Source organism: Notechis scutatus, chromosome 3, assembly GCF_049901735.1.
Source record: "Notechis scutatus isolate UNSWTSFEM ecotype Mainland chromosome 3, rNotScu1.2, whole genome shotgun sequence".
In the NCBI taxonomy this organism is placed as follows: Eukaryota; Metazoa; Chordata; class Lepidosauria; order Squamata; family Elapidae; genus Notechis; species Notechis scutatus.
This window is the reverse complement of record NC_142011.1, coordinates 146391432-146417170: the sequence shown is the minus strand read 5'-3', so window position 1 is coordinate 146417170 and position 25739 is coordinate 146391432. Positions and strand designations below refer to the sequence as shown.

The 25739-nt window shown below is 36.8% G+C and overlaps 1 protein-coding gene across 2 annotated transcripts; it reads left to right on the top strand.

Annotated features, from left to right (window-relative positions):
- The first annotated feature begins 160 nt into the window (after nucleotides 1–160).
- On the top strand, nucleotides 161–25422 carry MBOAT1 (membrane bound glycerophospholipid O-acyltransferase 1). 2 transcript variants are annotated; one of them, XM_026669984.2, is made up of 13 exons: nucleotides 161–484; nucleotides 8388–8533; nucleotides 9217–9294; nucleotides 9987–10082; nucleotides 12309–12364; nucleotides 14111–14165; nucleotides 15183–15366; nucleotides 16143–16335; nucleotides 19148–19251; nucleotides 21209–21273; nucleotides 22608–22740; nucleotides 23579–23730; nucleotides 23969–25422. In XM_026669984.2, exons 1-13 carry the CDS (start codon nucleotides 395–397, stop codon nucleotides 24105–24107), a joined length of 1491 nt encoding a protein of 496 aa, XP_026525769.1. In that variant the 5' UTR covers nucleotides 161–394; the 3' UTR covers nucleotides 24108–25422. The 2 variants fall into 2 exon arrangements, with proteins under 2 accessions (XP_026525769.1, XP_087817510.1); XM_087961384.1 differs by lacking the exon at nucleotides 8388–8533.
- Nucleotides 25423–25739: the final 317 nt, after the last annotated feature.

The window sequence follows — 25739 nt, the reverse complement described above, 5'->3', positions numbered from 1 at the left end:
CCCGGGCGGTTGGTTGTAGCAGCAGGCGCGCAGAGCGACCACAACCCCGCGGTTTCCGAGCACATTCCTCCTTTCCTGGGGCGGTGGCTCGCTCGCAAAATCTGGACGGCGGCCCGGACCTCTCCCGCTGACGAGGCGCTGGCTTCCCTTGTTGGCCGAAAGTCCCTGGGACTTTCCCTCGCGTCGGGCTTTTAGCTGGGTGCCGAGCCTGGGGAGGGGAAGCAAGGCAAGGAGCCGCAGCGGCCCAATCAGAAAGGCGGCGAAAGAGGCGCGCGGTTGCGTTGGTGCCGGGTTTTGTGTGGTGTGTCTCTGATGTGTGTCAGTCTGTTCCAGCGTCGGGTTGGGTCCGGAGGAAGCGAGGAAGGCGCGTTTAGCGGCCGCGCCGGGATGCAGGATGACCGAAGCAGGCAGAATTCCCCGTAAAACGACGGGTTCCACCTTCTTGCACCCCGTAAGCGACCTTTTCGGCATCCCCCTCGAGCAGGTGAGCTAACCAAGCGCGGCTTCCATTTGCAATGAACCTCGGTGGAGATTCTCAGTCATGCAGGTCAGGGGTATCCAACGTTAAAGTTGCTAACGTTGGACACCCCTGATCCAGGTCACGGTTGTCCGTCCCCCCCCCCAAAGGTGCTTTCTCCCAAAGGCAACTTGACTTTCTTGAGGATTTCCTCCCCCCTTTCTTTGAAAAGGTGTCGCTTCTCATCCGAGAAGCTTCTTCAGTTCTCTAGAAAGAAAAATCTAAAGGAAGCCCAGTTGCCTTTGGGGGAAATTAAAAAAAAAAAAGTATCTTTGGGATTTGCAATGAGTGGTCAAGGGCGTGCGAGGGGTAACGGCGAAAGCGGCCCTTTGCTGACCGCCGGCGCGAGGGAATAGCAGGATGGTGATGCTATCATTTGCTCTGCCTTTTGCTAGAAAGTAGTGGAGCTCAGTGGTTAGAGGGTTCTTAGGGCGAGGCAGCGTTTCTTTCCCGGTGCTTGATGGGAAACACCTGTGTCTGTTAGGGCATTGAACTCGTCGCTTTCTTGGATTGGTTGTGCAAATATAATATCTTTTTAAAAAGCAACAAAACCTCATATGTTTTTTTCCCTCAAAAATAAGTCCTGACTTCCAATCTTATGGTAGGGTTAAAGATGGGCTTCCACCTGCAAAGGTTGAAAGCTAATAATAGGGTAGGCTGTGATTTACTTTGGGTCTAAGAACCAGGAGGAGGACAGAAGGGGAAAAAGGGAAAGACATTAAGAATTAAGTGCAGAAAATAGTAACAAAAAGGAGGAGAGAGGGAGAGAGTATGGCAGCGCAAGGCACTGCTGAAGATATTTTTTTATTGTGATTAATTGCATAAGTAACTTCCTTATCGACAATCTGCCTCGGTTTTTCTTTGTAAAAGACTAGCAACATATTTTTTTAAAAGAAAGAATAGTGGCAGTGCTGTAAATATATATTTTTCTCTCCTTTTCATGGCAAAACTATCCAGATTCAGACTAATCTGACTGCTGCTCTGGATTTTCTGGAGAGGACAAACTTCATTAAAACTGTCCTTGTAATGAAGTCCCTTGTCCCAGGTTTATTTGTTTAAAATATTTTTAACCCTTCCTTTCCAGACTGAAGAGTATATGCAAATATATATTTATAATTTATATTTATAATTTACATATATTTGGCAGGTAGGAAGCTTATCGATTCCACTGAGTATTATGAGAACTTGCTTCAAAATAGATGTGCATGGGACTGCAGTTGACTTTGTGATGAAACAAATGCTTCAATTGCCTTTGTTTCACTACAAAGGCAACATACAGTATCAAATATGCTTTCTAAAACTCCTCATTTTGTTTCTGTACTTAGCTAAAGTCGTGATTTGCAGTGTCAACATGTTGAGTGTTATATGACCAGCAGCAGAGGGAATGTTTGATATCTTAGGCTCTATTCATGTTACACTAATTCAGACATCTTGGTTAATATGCTGTCTGCCTTTTACTTCTTAGTATATAGTGAACTTTAATCAAGCTTTGTGGCTTTTTGTGTCTTCAGCGTCAACCGTACTAGATAGACCACACCAGGAAATCAACTCCACCAGAAGGCTGAAACTTCTTTTATTGGTATCAGCTGTAATTGCAGAATCTTGCAAGTCTGATTTTGTTGTGCCTCTTCCTTCTCTTTCTTATAGTTAAGTGAATTGAGGAGCGGAACTACTCCAAATGTTATCTCACTGTTGTGGAGTTAAAAAATGTTTCTGCCTCCTTTGCCTTGGCAACAGCTTCTGCATGCCTCCATCACTGTCATCTTCCTTCATGTCTACACCCAAATCTGAAATAGCCATTGTTTTTATTTTTGCCAAACAGGATTTTGTAATCAGACTTTAGAAGGCTACAAACTTTCATTTGTACAAAGCCAATATAGCAGGATTTCAGGTGAAGAGAAAATACTAGGCCTCAATCCTTGCAGAAAATCCAGTGCATGATGAATTTGAGTAAATAACAGTGTTATTTGATTTTTTTTTTTTTTTTTTTTGCTTAGTGGCCACTTCTACAGTAGAGCAGTTGTGACCTTGATTATAGTCCTACTAGGAGCTTAGTTTTCTTTTTAAAAACTTACTCCAACATAAAGGTATGCAGTTTTGTCATAATTCACACTCATGATACACCATAGCATAGTTTGGCCTTGGCTTGTGACAGTTGTCAAATTTATTGCGCAATGATGTATGTGACAATTGCCTTGCAACAGTTTGTAAAATCTTGAGAAACAAGCTTTTAGTTCAGTTACAAGTATTTAATGAAATAGCTTTACCATATACTTACAAGTTTTAATTTTTAAAATTAATATATTAAGCCTACCCACATCTTGGATATTTTCATGAACAGATTGTCTCAGATTGTTATGCCAATTTTTCATGGATTCTTGGAATGTTCATTCTTGAGCTATTAGATCAAAGCAACTCTTGTGGAACAGCAGCATTGACAGTAGTGCTGTTCTGTTATAAATGCATATTCTCAGTTGGAGCAGTTGTTTTTGGCTATTTGCAACTCCTTGCAAATTCAACTCCTGTGAGAGTTTGCAGGAAATAAATTTCTTTGGAGCAGTGTATTTGCTTGTGTGCACCATTGTAGTTGTCTTGTACAGACTAATACATTTGGGAGGGAAGAAGATAGTTGTGTTGGAATTCTTTTTAAAATGTTTTTTCTTAAAACTTGTTGAAAAAGTGAACTTGTCCTATGACCTCAAAGGAGACTCACCATCTGATGTTAGATTTTCTTTTTATCCCGGCACCTGTTGGCTTTTTTGCTTTCTTTGCACAAGGAAATGTGTATTCCTTCAGCAATGAGGAAGTATGTACTATATTAACAGCAATTAGCTCACTAGATTGTATTGACAGATAAACCAGACAGAAGTGTAGATTGTTATAGGAGTTTTTTAAAAAAGACCATAAACAAGAGTGAACTAGTTCAGGCAAGACTCATTTTAGTCTTTTATACTAGGATCTTTTTTTATGAGTAGAATTTAATACACATCCACGATCTTGTTTTCAAAATAAACAGTAATATGCATAAGAAGAGAAGTAAGAAGTAGTTAAGTAAAATAAAGGTAAGAAATAAAAGGCTAGGAAGGCTAACTATACATCTATTTTGTACCAATTCTACTCATTATACTTCTCTAAACCTTTTTATTGTGCTAAATATGGTCTTTGTGTAAACCACATCCATACACTGAATTTCAGGAATTTCAGTCTTGTGTAAGTATCCTTTGTTCCTTTTCTGAGTTCCAGCTGTTGATAAATGTGTATTTTTACATAGAATCTCATGGTAGTTAATGTGTGTCTTTTAAGTAATTCATAGTATTTAAGGATAGTGAACATTCTTTTAACATTTATGTTTTAACAAGCATTTGTGGACTTGCCAGAGATGGGTTGATAGTTTTCCAATCAATGTTTATTTTTATCAGGTTCAATTATTTCACTGTGGCAGAAAGTCACTAAATGTTATCTTGGCAATATTATCTTCTTTTTTCTCTCTTTTTCAGATTTTTTTGATTTAGAGAGAGCAAGATTACAGAGTTTGCTGAATCTTAATTTCTATCAGTCTTAGACAATATGGCCTGTAATGAAAAGATGGGATTTACCACCCATGAGCAGAATGTGGAATCACATGTTGTTGCTGTTTTAAGTAGAAGTCATTTCTTTGTTAAGTAGAAACTAACTATAACTAGTCCTTGCTTAACAATCATATATTTACTGACCATTCAAACTTATGACAGTGCTAAACAAAGGTACAGGTAGTCTTCGACTTAGGACCACAATTGAGCCCAAAATTTCTGTTGCTAAGTGAGAAAGTTGGTAAGTGAGTTTTGCTCCATTTTATGACATTTCTTGGCACATTTGTCAAGTGAATCATTGCAGTTGTTAAGCTAGCAGTTTCATCGTTAAATGGACCTAGTGTCTTCATTGACTTTTTTTTTTTGCAATGATTGTGTGAAAAACGGTCATAAGTCACTAAACAATTGTTGTAAGTCAAGGAGTACTTGTAGTTATTTATATAATTTATAGATCGCCCATATCATTGAGAACAATTTTGGGTGGTTTATGCTTGGTCCCCAAAGTTACAGTATTGCTGTTGCAGCGCCCATATGGTCATGTAATCAAAATTGAAGAGTTTGTCAGCCCACCTACCCTTATGGCCACAGGAGCACTTCAACTGTTTCCATCCGACTTTCTCCCCCATCGATCTGCCCTGTTGGCTGCCCTTTACAGCGACACTCTTTGGCCAGCGCCTTCAGCAATCTCTGCTGGCCATCACTACTTCAATCTACTTCAATCTAGTCCCAGTGCCACCAATGAGTAGTGGTACCTGGAAGAATGCCATAGTCAGCCACCCCAATACCACAGTGCGAAGCTCCAGCCTTTTCAAAATTGTGGTATGTTACAAATCAGATTATTACATATAGTTGTATGTCAAAGCATTAATTGTATCCGACTTAATGGCATTATATAAGACTAGGTCATTTTGAGAAATAAGCAATTATTTTAGAGTGTAAAGCAGAGGTCCCCAAACTTGGTAACTTTAAGCCTTGTGGACTTCAACTCCCAAATTCTGGGAGTTGAAGTCCACAAGGCTTAAAGTTACCAAGTTTGGGGACCCCTGGTATAAAGTATAAGTTGTATGACAGCATTCACAAAATGGCAGTTTACTTGAATTATGTTAAAACAAGGTAGAGAAAGCATGCCAAGTAACAGAATAACAAAGTTGGAAGGGAACTTGGAGATCTTCTAGTCCAGGGGTCGCCAACCTTTTGGACCTCCAAACTCATAATTTTAAATCCCGGGGACCACTAATACGAATTTTGACTGATGGTGGTTTGCTGACGGTGGGAGAGAGAGAGATCTGATCTAACCTCTCCCTCCCTCCTCTCTCTCTCTCTCTCTCTCTCTCTCTCTCTCTCTCTCTCTCTCTCTCTCTCTCTCTCTCTCTCTCTCTCTCCCACATTTCTCTCCCAAATTTCTTAACAACCAGTTTTTGAGTGTGGCCTAATTTGTGGTTGTGGCTTGGTGGTCATGTGACTGGCTGGGCATGGCTTGTATGTAAATATTATAAATATTAATGTAAACATTGGATTTTTTATAAAAAAGCAACTTTTACCCAAAATCAGGCAAAGCAGGCAGGCAGATTGAGTTGCTCACAGAATCACAGATTCACTTCAAGATCTGTGTTTCTGCCATCGGCTATCTGAGTCTGCAACTGAATAATAGAATTTTCAGTCTTAAGGGAGGTTCAGCTCTGCTTAAAAGCAGAGCCGAAGATCTAAAGATTAGCTAGAAAGCAAGAAATGCAACGATTTGCTGCTTTCTATCTAATCTAAATCTCCCAGCACAGGGGGGAGGGGGGAAAGGAAAGGAAAAATAGCAACTTAGCAGGCAAGTTTGCCAGGTAAGGGGTGAGTGGGCGGGGAGAGTTCCCACGGGCCATGTGGGGGGTGCAGCCTTGTGTTCCCACACAGCCTGGATTAATTGCTTTGGGGGTGCTCTGAGGGTGACATTTCTCGCGGACCACCAGTGGACAGTGGCCCACCGATTGGCGACCACTGTTCTAATCCAGTCAATACAATTTCAGACAAATTTAATCTCTTCTTAAAAACCTCCAATGTTGGAACACCCACAGCTTCTGAGGGCAAGCCATTCCATTGATTAATGGTTCTCTCTGTCAGGAAATGTCTCCTTAGTTTTAGGTTGGTTCTTTCCTTGATTAGTTTCCATCTTGTCCTGCCTTCAGATGCTTTAGAGAATAGATTAACATCCTCTTCTTTGTGACAGCTCCTTAGATATTGGAACACAGATGTCATATCACCCCTAGTCCTTCCTTTTATTAGACTAGACAAACCCAATTCCTGCAATCGTTCTGCATGTGTTTTAGCCTCTAGTCCTCTAATCATCTTCGTTGTTCTTCTCTGCACTGTTTCCAGAGTAGGCCTTCTTTATTTCTTTACTAGGAGCTGATTCAAAATTCCTCAGCTTGTCACAATACAATTAGTTTTAATGTGTGGTGAGATTTTACCTGCATATTCCAATAAGTTTGTTTGGACCAAGTAAGCTCTTATAATTGATGATAATTAATGCCCAGTCTCCCCATAAGATAATTATCTCCAAGAACACAAGGAACCCTTCCCATATGTTTGTGCCCCAGGAGGAGATTGAGCCAAAGGTCAGAAGTAGAGTTTCTTTTGTTTAGAATAGAATAATCAGAAATGTCTTAGTAGAGACACAGAGAAAAAGTCTATATCAAAGCCACCGTTTTCTTCAACCCTCATAAAAAAGACGATAACAATATCAGACTGTCATGTGAAAAAAATCTTCAAATTTACTCTTAATTTGAAAGAGGTTAACTGAAATACTTTCCCATTTCATGTGCTGACTTATGGACTTCATAATCAGTCTTGTCTTCTCCTGGCAGGTCATTACTTCTTCATTTGTTTCACAGTAGGTGGTCTATGAAGAGGAGATGCTTCAGTGTTCAATTTGGAATATCGGGACCTTTGTAGGGTATTTAAAGTAGGAAAAGAGTAGAACTTACTGATAAAATCAGCGATGTAGTGCAAAGCACAGACCATATACCCAAGATGAAATAATGCTTCCATCATCATCATCATCATCATTACTCTGTTTCTTTGCATATGCACTGAACTTCTGCATCTAAGACAAATTCCTTGTGGGTTTAAATGGCCAAATAAAGTATTCAATTTCAATTCAATTCAAATAAGATATGTATTAATAAGTACACGTTTTATTATTTTTGTGAAAAGTTTATGATTTTTTATTTCAGAATATAACCAACATTCTACAAAAAAAAATTATTCGTCTTGTTGCTTTGCAGACAATTGTCATTTTCTAAAATAAGGCTCTGTTAAATTATGTGTATCATAGCTATATATTATGATTTTAGCAAAGTTTAGTGCTAGGTATGGCTTCAAATGCCTATCATATTAAAACAAGGCCAACTGAAGTATATGTAGCCTTTTGAATTCTCAGAACTTTTCATTAAGCAAGATATTGCAAAAATGGCAAGAGGAAGAAGCAATGAAGTAACAAAGAAAAACATAATGCCTTGCTTATTTTGTCAGGGAACAGTTCTAGAGAACAGAAAAAGCTTGTGTATGTGTTTGTTGGTGATGACTATTTTAGCACATGAAAACCTCATGGGAAATTGCCCAAGTGGAATATGAATGTTTGTATTCCAGTCTTTAATTCTGCAAATTTGATTCTGTAATAGCAAGCCACAGCATGCTTCAATTAATTTGAGTAAATCTTTGGAATTAATTTGGATAATTTTCTTGTTTGCCTTTGAATTCAAAGAAATGTTTTTAGAAAGCAACTTTCCTTCCTCCTAAAAAGCTTGCAAACTCCACTGAACTCATTGGATCTGTGTGTAAATAAACATGTATTTTTATTTTTTTATTTTTATTTTATTTTTATTTTTATTTGTCAATTGCTTACAAGATAATAAGTAAAAACAGTAATGAATTCATGGATACATATAAGAAAAATGAAAAATATATATAAAAGAAACAATAGGACAGGGACTGTAGGCACGTTGGTGCACTTATGCAAGCCCCCTAGAGACCTCGTAGAAGAACTGCACTGTGAGTCTGGATTTAACCTAAAAGTCTGGATTTTTAAAACCAAGCTGGATTGAAGTGTCTTCTTTTGCTTGAAATAAATATCAAAGGCAATTTACTCATTTGGAGTGTTGCCAAGCTTTATATATAGTAAACATAGTGCTTCCTTTCTTCCCACTTCTTTAAAGGAGAATTGTGATGAGTAACTTCCTATACCATCTCTAGGATTTTGTCAATTTTTTCTTGCTAATGATTATGAGAGACTCCAATCTATTTTCATATTCCTTTAGGTCAATTTTGTTGCTTGTCAGCTTTGTGCACTCTTGGCTGCATTTTGGTTTCGTTTGTACTTAAGGCCTAGTCAAGCCAACTCTGCCGTTCGTCATGCATTTGCCACAATTTTGGGGATATATTTTGCCCTCTTCTGCTTTGGTTGGTGAGTCATTCTTGTCTAACTTTCTATTCACTGTGACTATGAATTGAGTAGCTTGTATGCTGGGAATTGTAAAACATTCTGTTGGGCAACCCTAACATTATGAAAACAATACGTCAAAGCTCTTTTATCAGCAGATACATTTTCCAGGAAAGAAGCATGTATTCAGTCTGTGATTTAAGAGGAAGATAGCAAGAGCAAAGGAGTTTACTTTAAAAAAAAAGAAGCATTGATTCAGATGGATTTTCACAACTGGATTCTTTCTATATAACTTTTAATTAATTTGAGGGTGATGCATGGCTCAGTGGTTAAGAAGCTGAGCTTCTCAGGTGGAAAGCTGGCAGCCCAGGTTTGAGACCCAAGTACCACATGATGAGGTGAGCTCGCGTTCTTGCCCATCTAACGGTTGAAAGTATGCAAATGCGAGTAGATAGATAGGTACCACTTTCGTGGGATGGTAATAGCGCTCCATGATGTCATGCTGGCCACATGACCATGTAAATATCTTCAGACAGTGCTGTCTCAATGGTCTTGAACCAGAGATGAGCACCACCTCCTGCGATGATTAATGGAATAAAAATCAGCAGGGACCTCTTCACTTTTAGTTAATTCAGAAATTAACTTGTTGTCTGTTAGCTATTACTGACTTTGGAAAATGGAATTTCTTTTTCTTCTTCTCTTCCAAGGTACTCCATCCATATTTTTACTTTAGTGATGATAAGTTATTTTATCATGAACATGGCCAGTATTTCCAACATTCATAGGTAAGTTTGTATGTTTATTGTAAGTGTTAAAAACTGTAATATTTTAAAATGATGTTGTTCCTTTACTGATCTGATTAAAGGTTGCTTGTAGTCTTGTGGCACCTCTTATTTCGGCCATTTTAAGGCAATGTGGAGTCCTGATTAAATGCAGTTATTACAAAGAGCAAGGAATGACCACGATGGAGATGTACAAAATGCAATGCTAGGATGATGGGTTGAAATGCTGTATATTTTTACTTATTTATTAAATATACACGTGTCACACATCTCCCCATAAGGTGACTCTTTAAGTCTACAACAGACAGAAAATACTCTGCCACTTCTCAGACAGACACCTTCCTAATTCACTGAACTCTTAAGGAGGGAGAGGTATAGCACAATCAGATTCACACGATTGATGTCCGCCATACCAAATAGACCAAACCAAGGCATCAATTCCACAGGATGGTTACAACTATTTTTATTGATATTGGTTATATTTTAGCTATAGTTTATAGACCCAAAGATTATAAGTAAAGCCATAAGGAATTATGAAAATTTGCTGTTGAAACTTTTTGATAATAGATCAGAGGCAAGCAAACCTAAGCAAAATAAATATCTGGATTGGGAGCCAGGTTCTACTGTACTTGCAGTTCTGTTTATTGTAGTGTTTTGGCTAAAGTGTTTCATACTATCAATGCATATGATTCTAGGTATTCTTTTTTGGTAGCTATGGGATACCTCACACTGTGCCACATTAGCCGAATATATATATTCCAGTATGGTATTCTCACTACAGATTTCTCAGGGTAAGTAGTAATAATATATATTTTTATACTATAAGAAATAGAAATCAGAAGAATTCAGTATCATACAATTTATTTTAATTAATTGATAATGTGTCACAATGGACATATGGATGATGGAACTAGATGAATGTTAAACTGTTGCTGAGGGAAATAATCTTACAGTCTTTTCGTAAATATTTACATTTCAAATGAATCAGGCCTTTTAATAGGGGCAAAAGCGAGAAGATGAATATTGGAACTATGTGTCACAATAGCAATAGCACTTAGACTTATATACTGCTTCCCAGTGCTTTATCATGACCCTGGTGACATTCGAACTGCTAAATTGCAGGCAGTTCGCAGGAAGTAGAGGTAGCTTACAGTACTGGATTTTAACTACCACAGTTTCAAAAACTGCACTGCCACAGTTTCAAAAATTAGAAATGTATTTTATATAATGTGTCTTTTGTGAGAAAAAATACTGTGCTGTTTTATTCTTGTCCTTTTGCTGCAGCTCTTTTCTTGAAGTGTTATTTAGTCCATTTTTAAGTCTATACAATTTAATTGGCTCACCTGGAATAAGTAGAATTAGTAACCTTCTATTGAAAATAGTCTTTTAAACATTGCAGGATTACTTATACACAGTAAGTAACCATGGCCAGTCTGAATGTATTCAAACATCTTAATTAAAATACATGTTCATATAGTGATTTTTTCTATCTGCTTAAAGATTACAATGTTCAGACAATCTTGCATTTCATTAGCTGTCCTGGTTCTTCTTATAATTTTTTAATGATTTTATACATTTATAACTATAGTTTTATATTTTTTATAATTTTTAATGTTTTACTTTTTATATAAGAGGAAGTTTTATAAGTTTCTTTCTTTTTCCCCAGTTTTAACATCTGTTTATAATTCAGACAAAGAGAAGAGATTTGACGAGAGCTCTTTGTTTAGATATTTGACCAGTTGGAGCACTTCATCTTTTCCATTGTTCCAGACATACTTAATCAGCAAAATCCTACAACTTTAATGGTTGTACAGTAAAAATGGCATTCCAGTATGCATCTTCATCAGATTCCTGGCCCTTTTTTATTTGAAAATTTAGGGTAAACATACTTATTAAGGGTTGTGGGAAATAGACTCTGTACAATGAGCCTAGTACCTTTCAGATAGGAATTTTGGAAATGCTGTTGCCAGTGATGGGAACATTTCCTTTAGATATTTTGGTTCACAAAACTTTTAATTCCATAGCAGCATAGGTGGATACATTTCAAGAATATTGGGTTGGGAAAGTGTCCCTAAATTGACAGAGATCTAAGACTAACAAATCATATAACAACAAATATTGGAAGTGTTACAACAAAAAAGATATTGTCACATGTGGTAATCACACAAATCTCAAAAGTATTGGAAAGGCATCAAAACTTTCATAAATGAATAAAGATAAAATTTGAACTGAAACTACAGATATTTCAGTTGGAATAATTCCATGGCTATGGAAAGCTTGAGGCCGCCCTTTTCAGTGGTGCTATCAACCCTGGGGCTAAGTTGACACCTGGGGTCAGTGATAGTCAGTTGAAACGTCTAAAGGCCCTACTCTTCTACTTCAGCCCCAGTGCCACCACCAAGGAATGCTGCTATGCAGGTTTCTAAAAGGGCAGAGATGAAGGACAAAAGAGCGGGTTGGGGGACTAGAAGTGCCCCTGCACTCATAAATGCAGGTTGGCTGTAAAGCACCCAAACATTGATCGTGTGACTGCGGGTAGCACTTCAGGGATCAATGGTTGCCACTGGTTCAGCACTGCTATAATTTCAGTCACTGAATGAATGACCACCTGGAAACAGGAAAGGACCAGCTTGCGGTGCCTCTGCCAGCGAAAAGGGAGCTCGGGGGGGGGGGGTCTGTGGCCTCCCCGAGTTCTGTTTTCACTGGCAGAGGGCTGCAGGAGGCCGTCACGGCTAAACATGGAGTCCGGGAGGACTGATGTCAAAAATAGAGCCTCAATGAGTGACATTGAGCTGGCCACTCCCACCCTGGCCATGCCCCTTCCTGGCCCCCCAAGGTCAAACACAACCCTGATGCGTCCCTCAATGAAATCAAGTTTGACACTGTTATAATCCATTATCTTTGCCATGCTACCTGTGTTTGATGGGAATTGGTACAAAAATATTTGATCTGCAGCTTGTTTAAATCATAAAAATGCACTAAGGTGAAAAATCTAAACAATCTGCATTTTATTACAGCCCATTGATGATTGTTACACAAAAGATCACAACTCTTGCATTCCAGGTTCATGATGGTAAGGAAGATTATTTTTCCATTTTCCATCTTGTATGTAAAATTCTCTGAATAGACATTGGCAGCCTTTGGGGAAAAAGTGGTCAGTATGTGTTGTCTCTGCCAAGATCTTGAAGTCATCTTGTTACAATTAAGGTTTAGTGACAATAATTTAAAAAACCCTGAAGTCTATGGACAGTTTTGCTTATTTAATCCTGTTTATTTAATTCTGTTTTTTATAAATAGAATAGAACTGAAAACATGACAAATAATGTATATAAATCATAAGCAAGCTGTCAGAAATTGCATGCTTAATTGTTTGATGAACGGAGTCATATTTATGGAAGGATTTAAAGAAAGAAAGAAAGAAAGAAAGAAAGAAAAAAGTGTGGTAGCTAATGACTCACCAGGATTCAGGAGTTCCAATTCCTAGTCAAACCTCAACCATGGAAACTATCTGAATGACTTTGGTGCACCCCATATAACTAACTCCTGGAGGAAAAGATATAATTGTCAAACAAACAACAATTCCTTAACCAATTAAATGATTTTGTTAGTTATAGAAGAGTTTAAAAGCTGCATAGACCCTTTCCACATAAATAGTTATCAATTTTATTTTCCCCTTGAGAGCAGAGGTATCAATATTTATTTTAGAATGAACATTTGTAGGTTTAACATTCTCTTAACAGTGTTTTGAAACATTGTGTTCTGCCTTACCTATATTACAAGGAAGGAGCCTGGAATAAATGAGAGCATTTAGATCCTGGAATTCTTGTGGGGGGTTGGGGAAGGATTTAAATGATTACCTCTCTTCAGTGTTAGGTCAGTGATATACAACGTGAACTTTTGGCCCATCCTAAATTACTTAAACTAGATTGAGTCTAACTATTTTTTAAAATTTCCCTCAGATCGAGACTGGCTCCTGGGAGACAACATTACCACATTCATAGAGTTTTCTTAGTAATTGTATGGAAGGGTCCTGGAATTCTCTACTTCCATTATTTATTTATTTTCAACTTCCTAGTCTACTCTGCAGCCTTGGATTTCCTGATAGACTTTTTGGAAAAAGGCCAATTCTAACTTCTGAATGCCTGAGGACATTGATGGACCAGACAGTGTAGGTCCAAATAAGAATCAAACATTCTGTTTACATCACACATTTGTTCCATGCTCCTATTTTTGCTTAGAAGTCCATTAAATGAGACTTTCTTGTAATATGTTCATATCAAACTGTAGAGTTAATATCATCTCATTTTATAGGAACAGTAAAATTGCTTTTTATTATTTTATTACACTAATTAATTTATAATACGGTCTACCCTTACTGTTGGTAAGTTTCTAGCTATTGTTCACCTATTTATTCTTTTAAACAAAGGTCCCTGGCAGTGCTTAGCACCTTTGGCAGAAAAACACACATGCTACTAAGAGCTCTATTTCTTCACCTATTCTGAAATTAGAGTCTGATAAGATTGTTGGGATAACTGGAGTCCCTTGCTGAGTACAATTCCTAATCTGAAGAACTATGAAAATTCATTTAATATAAGTTTATAATCAATGTATATATCAAGTATTTCTTTATCCAAAAGCCACCATAATTTCTAGGAATCGTCTAAAGTAGTTTCAACAGCCCAGATCCCCTTTCTGAAGCCCTCAGAAAATAAATGTTAAATGCAGCATCTATTGATGTATGAATTTTGATTAGAATTGAATTTTATTGTCTATGGTTGCCTCTTTTTTGCAAAGTTTAATTGTTATGTCTTTTTCATAGGAATAGGTAGAAAAGCTGAAGATCTAACTTCTGAACAGAAGCAGCTTGCTATAAAGTAAGAAAATACAGCAGTGCTTAATAATTTTTAAAAATCTAATATCTGGGTTTTCTTAGATGCTTACTTCTATTATGCAGTTTCTATTTAGTGTTAATGTAATGTAAATAATTATCCATGCACTTTTAAATTCTGGAATTATTTTATGTTCTTGAGATTTATACTCTGAAAATTGCTCCTTATTAAGACTCTTTTCAATGATCTAAATATATAAAGAATAAGATAGATTTTTACTTGATTTTCTCCCATTACAATTATGATCCACATTCAAATATCTAAACTGAGTGTCATGTATTATAAGATTCTCAAAAGGATATTTTCAATTCTAGATTTATTTTTCTATATATGCATCTTATTTAAACAAATTGTAGGAGATCACCAGGCTGAGCCCAAAGGAGAGGTCAAGTATGTCATCAGTTTGGAATTCCTTCATGTCCACAAGAGATCTAAGTCCAGCCCACTTTGAATTCCATTGATTCTTAACTACCACCAATTTGCCTTGGCTATTAATAGTTCAGATTCTTGTAGAAAGCTAAGTGTGGATTAAACTTATACTCATTTGAATCACCTTGGTTCCTGTTTTTCTGTAATACTCATGCAGAAAAGGCAGTTATAGATAAGGATTTCATGTCTACTCTAGCAAGAAGTGAAATGATAGACAGAAATAATAGAAATTGCACATGTAATTGAAAATATTTGAATATACATACATCCTTATACAAATATCTATATCTATAACCTCATGGATGAATTCTTTATGTGGTTTCTCTTGACTGCACAAATTGTTTTATTCATGAAATAATCAATCTCCAAATGTCATTGTAGGAGAATTTTCATTCTTGACAATACCTCTCAAACAATTGTATCTTGTAAATTTATTATATGTTTCACTAGTTTTTCTTTCTCAGACTTTTGAACTATGTTTACAATAAAACTGCCATTTATTTAAACAATTAATATTTGCTTTTTTTGAAAAAAATGTTTGAAGTATACATATATTCATGATTGTTTTGACAGGACGAGACCTTCCTTATTGGAGTATCTGAGCTATCATCTCAACTTCATGAGTATTATTGCTGGCCCATGCAGTAATTTTAAGGATTATATAGAGTTCATTGAAGGGAGACACATGCAGATGAAGTTATTAAAGGTCAGCTGGAAACAGAGGAATTGCGATAGATTTCCTGATCCTTCTCCAATGGTAAGCCACAAAATGCTAAGCTTTTATTCTGAAATGCTGAAATTGTTTTGAGACAATAAACAGTATCAATTATGATAAAAATATAAAAAGAGCTTTCCTGGTTTAGAAGAAAAACCTTCACGTCCTGCACTCTGTTCCTCTAGTAGAGGGACCAGGAACCTATGAGAAGCTCACAAGGAGGACTTGCTTATGTGTATATGTATGCTGTTAAGAAGGGTCACAGTGACTCAGGGGCTAAGACGCTGAGCTTGTCGATCAGAAAGGTCGGCAGTTCGGTGGTTCGAATCCCTAGCACTGCGTAACGGAGTGAGCTCCCGTTACTTGTCCCAGCGACTGCCAACCTAGTGTTCAAAAGCATGTAAAAATGCAAGTAGAAAAATAGGACCACTTTGGTGGGAAGGTAACAGCGTTCCATGTGCCTTCGGCATCTAGTCATGCCGGCCACATGACCATGGGGACATCTTCGGACAGCTCTGGCTCTTCGGTTTTGTAACGGAGATGAGCACCGCCCCTAGAGTCAAAAACAACTAGCACGTATGTGCGAGGGGTACCTTTACCTATGCTGTTAAGAGGCAGTGCTACTGTCTCCACAGTTAGAGATCATATCATTTTTAATAGTAATAATCCAAAAGAAAATACCTTTTTTTTCAATATTAGCAAGTGTAGACAACGTCATACTTTTAATAATTCATTTCTTAAAACACTTCATTTTTTTTAAAAAGGCTTTATTCTCTCAGATGTAATCATACCGATATTTTATTCTGTTTCCTTTGTAGGGAGCCATCCTGCAGAAACTTGGTATCACACTTCTATCTCTGGTGGTGTTCTTGACGCTTACCAAGACCTTCCCAGCAACTTACATTGTTGACGATCAATTTATAAATCGATCTTCCTTCTTGACGAGACTTGGTTTTCTATACGTTGTCATGCAAGCCTCAAAACCAAAATACTATTTTGCTTGGACACTTGGTAAGTTTCGTTTAAGATTGTTTTGCAGGACATGCTTCTACAGGTAGTCCTCAACATACGACCACCCAAATTTTGTGTTGCTAAGTAAGACAGTTGTTAAGTGAATTTTGTCCCAAATTTTGACCTCGATTGCCACCGTTGTTAAGTGAATCACTGCAGTTGTTAAGTTAGTAACACGGCTGTTAAATGAATCTGGTCTTCCCCATTGACTTTGCTTGTCACAAAATGGGATCACATGACCCTGCGACACTGCAGCCGTCATTATTTTGAGTCAGTTGCCAAGCATCTGAATTTTGATTTTGTGATCATGGGGTTGTTGCAACGGTCATAAAATGGTAATCAGTCACTTTTTCATTGCCGTTGTAACTTTGAACAATCACTAAATGAAGTAACTTGAGGACTACCTGCACTTAATGTGGATGTATCCATTTTATCCATTAAGGCATAAATGTGATATAAAAAATGGAATATTACTGTATTATATAGTTGACATTAAGCACATTATTTCTGATTCAGAATTATGGCTTTTCTAATGAGAAATGCACATCTATTTAGCAGTCCGAATACATGTCAGAGGATATCAGACAAACTAAAATTCATATATGCATTAAATATCTGATAATATTTTTACGTAGAATTACTTATTTTGTGTAGAACATGCCCTTGCAGTTCTATAATAGTTTTTAATGTAGTGTTAAATACACAGTCCAGGACATCAGCAGTGTTTCAGTCCATTGTACTTACTAACATAGCAACACCCATATATATAGCATCACTAAGATTAAGTCTTAGTATCTTCCTGATACGTTGGATTATATTCCACAATCTTATAGTAGTTGTACTTGTTATAGGAATCAAAATCTAAATGCCCAAGTTAGCAAAGGCTGGTCTAAATTTTCCGGGACCAAGACAGTTTAGGCAAAGTAGACCCCAGATCCTGCCACAAACTATGCAATATGCAGAGGATCATAATTTTAATGCTGATCAATTCTCGCTCAGGACAGAAGCCACCCAGAAAGCCTACTTTTAGGAATGAAAATATCTGATTTCAGGGCATCCATAGCTGCATGTTAGAAAGTGAATTCTTTATCAAATATGAGATGGGCTGAGAAAAGGCTGCTTCTACACACAGCTGCTGGAAAGTGAAGCCTCTTTTGGAGAATGCTTGCACCCCTAAGTATTTTGATGATATGGTTAACTTTCCTTTCCTGGATAACCTTTTGAAAGAGGGTGATTTCTGCCTGCTTCTCGCCTGCTGAGCTTTCCCAAAATAGTGTTTCTGAGAAGATCAGATAGAGATTTTCGGGGGGTGGGGAAGATTCCTGTCCTATTACCATATCACAAATTACTGCTGCTTCAAATACGGCTGTTCGCATTTTTGCAAGTGCCAAAGTTAAGCAGCCATCAAGCTCAGCTGGCTTAAAGTTCAGTGAATATTTTAAGGCTTAAAAACAATTCAGACAGAAACAGGATGGAACAGGCATACTGGATCAAGTCATGCTCTGTGAAGGATACGAACAATCTTCTAAATCATATTATGGTTTGTTTAGTTTTGGAGTAGTGCGTTGAGCAAAGCCAATAAATTGTGACTGACGCAATTATCCAGTATGTGGACGGGTCATGATGAGAACTTGAGGCAAAGATGAGTCATATACTGACTCAGGTTCTAAAATGTCGAGAGTATAATGTTCCCAAAGAAAAGCTAGAACTGACTGCTTTTCTTACTTTGGAGGACAAACAAAGCTCAAAGAATTAAGTTTGTGTTTTCACTTCGTAATATTCCTTGAAGGCGGTAGCAATCATGTTGTGAATGTCCTGCACACAGCAACCTCCCTAGCAAAAGATTTTCCCTTAAGCATCAAAATGGTAATGCATATAAAAATTAAAATGCATCAATAGAAGAATGAAAAAGAATACATTAGATCATTTGAATGTTGTTCCTCTGTTGTTAGAAACAAAATATAGAATTGAGTTTGTGGAGCAATTGGGATAATAAATACCTTTCTGTATTGAGAAAAGAGAAAAGCAAAATGCTTTTCTATAGCAGTAAATCCTAGAGTTTATCATTTTTCTTAACACCGAGTAGCATTAATGCCCCCTTTTTTTCTCTATACAATTTATCTACAGAATGTAATATTTTGTCGATCATATCAAACTTTCTATTCTTGCTTTTAAATGGGACAGCCCCCTTTTTATATGAGAAACAGTATGGATTTGCTATTGGAGAAAGTTGCAAAACAATGAAAGATCATTCTGTTCTAATGTTAAGTAAAAAAAAAAATTTGGAAGTCAAACAAAAAAAAATCAAAGTGTTTAAAATTCCAAACCTGTTTTTTAAAGTTAAAATATTGTTTCAGGACTGTTAGTTTTGGTCCACAATTATATAGTCCAAAATGTTACTTTAAAAAATGATTGATTTTATTTTATTTGATAATTCTGAATATAAACTTAACTGAATTGGAATTCTAAATTAAATGCTTTTACATTCATTAAGAAGCAGTTGTTTTGTTAATTGAATACTAACATTTATACAGTATATTTACATACATTTGGCTTCTGCTTCCTTGAATTTGCTTTCTAAATCAGGCCTACTTCCAAAAATCAATGATGCCTTTCATATATACAAAGGGAATTTAGCTCATGGTTTCTAAAACAACTATTTTATAATTTCCCTACTAATAAATTCCCTTATAAAGTGGGAATTGAAAAATAGTTCTATTAGGACATAACATTGGATGGATCATTCTAAGAATTGTTAAACATATGTCAGTTTAATATTTCATCCTAAGCTTTTTTTTCTTTTTTTTTGCAGCTGATGCAATTAATAATGCAGCCGGTTTTGGATTCAGTGGTGTGGATGAGAAAGGCAATTATCGCTGGGATCTACTGTCTAATTTGAATATCAGGAATATTGAGGTAAGTTGAAGCAGTCTTCTTTAGAGATAACACTGAAACTGGAAATTGTTCTAGATCCCATAGGGAGAAGAACTTGTCTAAAGAAAGTGGAGAAAGTCCAAACTTCATAAAATAGCTTATTGCAGGAAGATAATGCATTTGCTGCACTGGTACAATATTCAGGCAAGGACAAAAGCCATTATTCTGGCTTTTAAATCTTCTTTTTCCTCCTCTTCCTCTCCTTTCCTCTCCGCCAAAGGAGAAAGCTCCTTATTCATATCCAAATATAGTAACCTGATATTTTTTCCAGAAAAGTTTTTTTTAACTGCGAAACCCCCAATATTGAACCTGTGAAATGATACACTGCTTGAAAAAATAACTCCAAGTCAATCACACTTCTGTGAAATCAAACTGTCCACTTAGGTAGCAACACTGATTGACAATCAATTTCACATACTGTTGTGCAAATGGAATAGACAACAGGTGGAAAGCATAGGCTGTTAGCAAGACATCCCCAATAAAGGAGTGGTTCTGCAGGTGGTGACCACAGACCACTTCTCAGTTCCTATGCTTTCTGGCTGATGGTTGGTCACTTTTGAATGCTGGCGGTGCTTTCACTCTAGTGGTAGCATGAGACAGAGTCTACAACCCACACAAGTGGCTCAGGTAGTGCAGCTCATCCAGGATGGCACATCAATGCGAGCTGTGGCAAGAAGGTTTGCTGTGTCTGTCAGCGTAGTGTCCAGAGCATGGAGGCGCTACCAGGAGACAGGCCAGTACATCAGGAGACGAGGAGGCCGTAGGAGGGCAACAACCCAGCATCAGGACCGCTACCTCCGCCTTTGTGCAAGGAGGGACAGGAGGAGCACTGCCAGAGCCCTGCAAAATGACCTCCAGGGAGCCACAAATGTGCATGTGACTGCTCAAACAGTCAGAAACAGACTCTGTGAGGGTGGTATGAGGGCCCGACATCCACAGGTGGGGGTTGTGCTTACAGTCCAACACCATGCAGGATGTTTGGCATTTGCCAAAGAACACCAAGATTGGCAAATTCGCCACTGGTGCCCTGTGCTCTTCACAGATGAAAGCAGGTTCACACTGAGCACATGTGACAGACATGACAGGATCTGGAGACGCTGTGGAGAACGTTCTGCTGCCTGCAACATCCTCCAGCATGACCGGTTTGGCAGTGGGTCAGTAATGGTGTGGGGTGGCATTTCTTTAGGGGGCCACACAGCCCTCCATGTGCTCGCCAGAGGTAGCCTGACTGCCATTAGGTACCGAGATGAGATCCTCAGACCCCTTGTGAGACCATATGTTGGTACGGTTGGCCCTGGGTTCCTCCTAATGCACGACAATGCTAGACCTCATGTGGCTGGAGTGTGTCAGCAGTTCCTGCAAGATGAAAGCATTGATGCTATGGACTGGCCCGCCCGTTCCCCAGACCTGAATCCAATTGAGCACATCTGGGACATCATGTCTCGCTCATTCACCAATGCCACGTTGTACCACAGACTGTCCAGGAGTTGGGGGATGCTTTAGTCCAGGTGTGGGAGGAGATCCTTCAGGAGACCATCCGCCACCTCATCAGGAGCTTGCCCAGGCGTTGTAGGGAGGTCATACAGGCATGTGGAGGCCACACACATTACTGAGCCTCATTTTGACTTGTTTTAAGGATATTACATCAAAGTTAAAGATAATTGTGTGATTTTGTTGTCAGCACATTCAACCATGTAATGAACAAAGTATTTAATAAGAATATTTCATTCATTCAGATCTAGGATGTCTTATGTTTGTGTTCCCTTTATTTTTTTGAGCAGTGTATATTTTTAGTTGACTTTTGCCAATTAAAAAGTGTACTATAGGGTGTAAAATAGCTGTAACGAAACATACAAAACAAATGTAACTTAAAATATGGGTGGAAACTGACATTTTTAGTATTAGGAAACCTAATAATGCATGCTTGTTTCACTCTTAGATGGCAACCAGTTTTAAAATGTATGTTGAAAACTGGAATATTCAAACAACGGCCTGGCTTAAACGGTAAAAAAAAAATTAAGTGTTTTGTGGATTTCTTCAACAGTGGTTCAATCTTTATTTAAAATACAATGTTAGAGATACAGTGTTGCATTCAGTCAAAATGAAAAATATTTTTTCCCCCTGGAATTCTCATCATTTTATAATGATAAAAGAAAAAAATATATATTTTCACAATACACTCCTGGCCCTAAGATAAAACTTCAAATGATACTGCCTACTAATAATGGCACTCTGTGTATCCATTTCTAGAAGTTAGACTAAAATGCTTCCGTTTTAATTTTTGTATTATTCCGCTATAACCTCAGTTTGTGTGTGTGTATGTGTATGTGTGCTCGCGGAGCTTCCGATACAAAAATGTTCCTGAAGAACAGTCTTTTTCCTCATTTGCTGCATAAGAACAGTGACATTTTCTTAATTTACACCATTGACCCATTTTAATTCCACGTGTTACTGGAGGGGGGATGAGAATCCCTTTCCATAAATAAATAAACTATTAGATCATTGCCAGATGTATTTAGGAATTATAACAGTGATCTTTCTAAATATCAGCAAATGCAATAAAAGAATTGCTTCAAATATAAGATGCTTTGCACTTCTTACCTTAGCAACACTTCTACACATAACCATAACCATAAATGTTAAACTGAAATATAAATAGAAATTATGTAAGTTTCTGATCAAAAGTAAAGTTATATACCATTTGTGGACTTTCTATGTGCTAAATATAATAACAGATGGTTAACAGAGGGATTTGGAGATTAGTGTAGCATACTTACATACATACATACATATATACATACATACATATAATATGTAAAAAGGGAGGAGAATTTATTGCTTTTTCATTTCTTTCAGCACACAGTCAGGGTGGATCCTACATATTAAATGTTAAATTTAATGGACCATTCTTCCCTCCTTTTTGTACACTATTTTTTTCCTTGTTAGGGTTGAATTCATGTTTTGCTTTGTTTCATTTTGTTTGTTTGTTTTACTGTTTTGTATTTTATTTTCTATGATAAAACAATAAATTTATATATATATAAAGTTGTGTTCTATAAGAGCTGCACAAATGCTGTGAGCTTTATATACTTATTCTTTTAAGATTACCTAGGTATGAAAGATCCAAGTTCAATTGATGATGGTATTTAAAATCAGAATTTTTTTGCCATTCCTTTTATGTGTAGTGAAATAGGGGAATAGTCAGTAAATAGTATCTAGTCCTTAGAAACTCTTCTAAGAACAGTTTTGATTGAAACAGATAAAGAATCAATCGTTTCAAATATAATTGCATCTAACCTGCATATTTATATATTTTCTTTTTCTAATTTTCTTTTTAGTGTATGTTATGATCGGACTTCTTGGTATCCTACAGCCTCAACATTTCTTCTCTCAGCTCTGTGGCATGGTGTTTATCCCGGATATTATTTTACATTTACCACTGGCATCTTTGTGACACTGGCAGCCAGAAGAGTATGTATCCCTGTTAATCTTCTTTTTGTCCTGTGGGTACAAGCCCAGACAAAATCAATCATAGATTCCACAAGAGCTACTGATTTCCAAAGCAAAACATATTTTCTCTTCACTGTATTAAATTGTATCTATCTCAAATATCGTGTTTTTTGGAAGTAAGTACCGTACACCCATTTCCTAGATATTTCATTGAGTAGCATCACATATTAGAATAATTAGTACACGGAACAGTCTCTCCTATTGAATTCTGTAAAGATATACAAAAGTCAGAATTGGTTGTTTTTCTTGTCTATTCTGTTAATGCAGGGGTGTCAAACTGGCAGCCTCCGGGGCTGGATGCGTCACGCAGGCCACAGCTAACCTAGCTTTGCTCATGGCAGCACCACATGACATATTTCCCCTTTGCTAAAGCGGCCAGGGTCATGGCCAGTGCATGATGCATCCAGCCCGCAGGCCAGGAGTTTGACAGCCCTGGTATAGATAAATATGTGCCATTTCAGAAAAATCTTTACATGCTAATAATTATACCAGATTTGGCCCTTGGAGAAAAATTCTGATTAAATTTCTAACGTGTTTACTCAACTGAAATGAAGGGGCTTATTCATAGGGTTAGTATTTCTACCGTTTCTATTCAGCTTCTCATCTCACTAACTTTTCCTCATAGCTTTTGAAAGTTGTTTTTAGTTAGTAGTAGGAAGAAGAAAGCAAATATTTTCATACATTGTAGCAAAACTTTATCAAAACCAGGCAGCATATACATAGACTAGAAATTGGTGAGAGGTGCACTATGTGAAAATTCTTTTAAAACATTTAAATATATATATTTTTTTTAAAAAAGGTTAGGAACAATTGTCGACACGTCTTCATCTCATCCAAGCTGCTCAAGGTGGGTTATGACCTGGTCACCTGGTTGGCAACTCAGCTGTCGGTTTGCTACACTGTGGCACCATTTGTTCTTCTTGCTGTTGAGCCGACAATTAAATTATACAAGTAAGTTATTTTTACTATTAGTTCCAAATTGTGCACTAGAATGACTGGACAGATGTGTGGATCAGATGAACAGGAAATGTCCCATGTAAAGCCCCTTCAATTATCTGCTCAGAATATCACTTCAGCTGTCATGATGGGCTTTGGCTGAGATGTGGAACTTCTTAAACTGGTTTAATTAAAGCCACAGTTTTTGTATTGCAGTTGGTAACCGGTTTATATTGTCTCTCATCACTTCCAGATCACTGTATTTCCATATGCACATTTTATGTATATTGGTATTATTGGTGCTACCAAAGAAATCTCAAAAACTCAGTGGAGGGAACCAGGCCATTGAAATGGAGGCACACAACTGTAATAAAAGCAAGAAACAAAAGTGAGACTCGACAAAAAAAATCTTCCTCTTCAAAATCATCGAACAAAAGTTACAAAGAAGACATACTGTTGCTTCATTTAAAACACTTTTTAAAGGACTTAACAGAACTGGACTTTTTATCCAAATACAACTCTTGGTCATGTTTACATACTTCAAGGATAAGATTTATAAATTTTTACAAATGAAAGAAGCTATTTTAAAGAAGGGTTCTACTGCGTTTAAATATTTATTCTTGTGTTTCATTTGTTGAAAATATATATTAACTATTGTTCAGACATGTTGGTTCACCTAACTTCTAAGGTTTTCCTTTTCCGGTTAACGTTTCAAATTGGTTAAGATAATAAATGCTGGCAGTGTTGTTCCCAAGGAATAGACTGTAAAATTTCATAAACAGTTTCTCATAACATATCAAAAGGTCTTGGGGTTTATGATTTTTCCCCTCATCTTCGGCTAAAAGGAATATTTGCATCTTAAATAAAATATTTGGGATTTATTCACCTAGAACAATTGAAAAGCATGTGCTGTTTGGTTGGAAAATAATGATAAAGAACTGAAATATTGTGATTCTAGTTATCCTTATAGATATAAAACTAGATATCTGAACTATGTATGGATTTGTCTTCATTCTAGGCTGAACAATGAAGGATACCAATCATGGAATCATCATTCCATTACAGCATTTGTTACGTGGAAGCAAAATTTTCTTGGAAATATCTCAGGGACAATTTATATTAATGATTTCACTTGAACTGTACAGTTTATGCATCTTTAAAATTGTCTGATTTTAAAAATGTTTTTTAAACCATAGAATTTAGGAAGCTATTTTTGCATTTTTCTAAAAGAAATAAATGCTATGAGGAAGCACAATAAATTAATAAGAATTAAGCAACTTGGTTTCTGAATAACTTTCAGCTTGTCTCGGTGTTTGTTGTTTGTTTGTTGAAGAGTTGCATTGTTGGAAAAAAAACTTTAAGTAATTAAGTGGAAACCAACAAAGCCATGTATTCATATCAAAGAGTAAAAACAAATAAGTTCAAATATCTTTTTATAAAATCAGCAGCTTTTTTTTTTTTAAAGAAAAACATTAATGACTGGTATGTTCAAAATCAGCATTAGCAAGTAATGTAAACTTGGTTTATATGACTTCTATGCATTTCTCAAAACATACTGCTTGGGGAATTAATGTTATCGGTGTACGTTACTATGTCTTTATGAACTGTACCATTATGTCTGTATGCATTCTGGATAATTTCTCTGAGCCATATTTCAAATTCTTAATTAGATTTAAAAATGCAAGAAATATCAATAAAATATTGAAATGCAGTAATGAAATCATTGGTAAATGTATGATTGATTGGGGAATTTTAAAAAGATTACCAATCCTACCAATTTTAACATTTCAACAAGCTCATATTCGAAACAAGAACACAGAAACCCTTGTTATTAAGTATCCTAGAATCTATTTGTCGTAATTTAGACCTGCAAATCATTATACTAATAGTATAAATCTTGACAATATCAGGTTTGCCAGAAGTTCCTGAGTTTTATGAAATTTGAATTAATGGTTTAAAAATCTCTATATGATTTTAATGTATGAAACAGAAAATAAATTGATTTGTTCTGGATCTCAGGACTC

Bases quoted from the DNA above. Each gene is read 5' to 3' on its own strand.
- MBOAT1 (XM_026669984.2), top strand. From the start codon at position 395: ATGACCGAAGCAGGCAGAATTCCCCGTAAAACGACGGGTTCCACCTTC. The intron at 485-8,387 runs GTGAGCTAACCA...ATATTCCTTTAG, and splicing joins TCGGCATCCCCCTCGAGCAG to GTCAATTTTGTTGCTTGTCA. The intron at 12,365-14,110 runs GTAAGGAAGATT...TCTTTTTCATAG, and splicing joins TGCATTCCAGGTTCATGATG to GAATAGGTAGAAAAGCTGAA.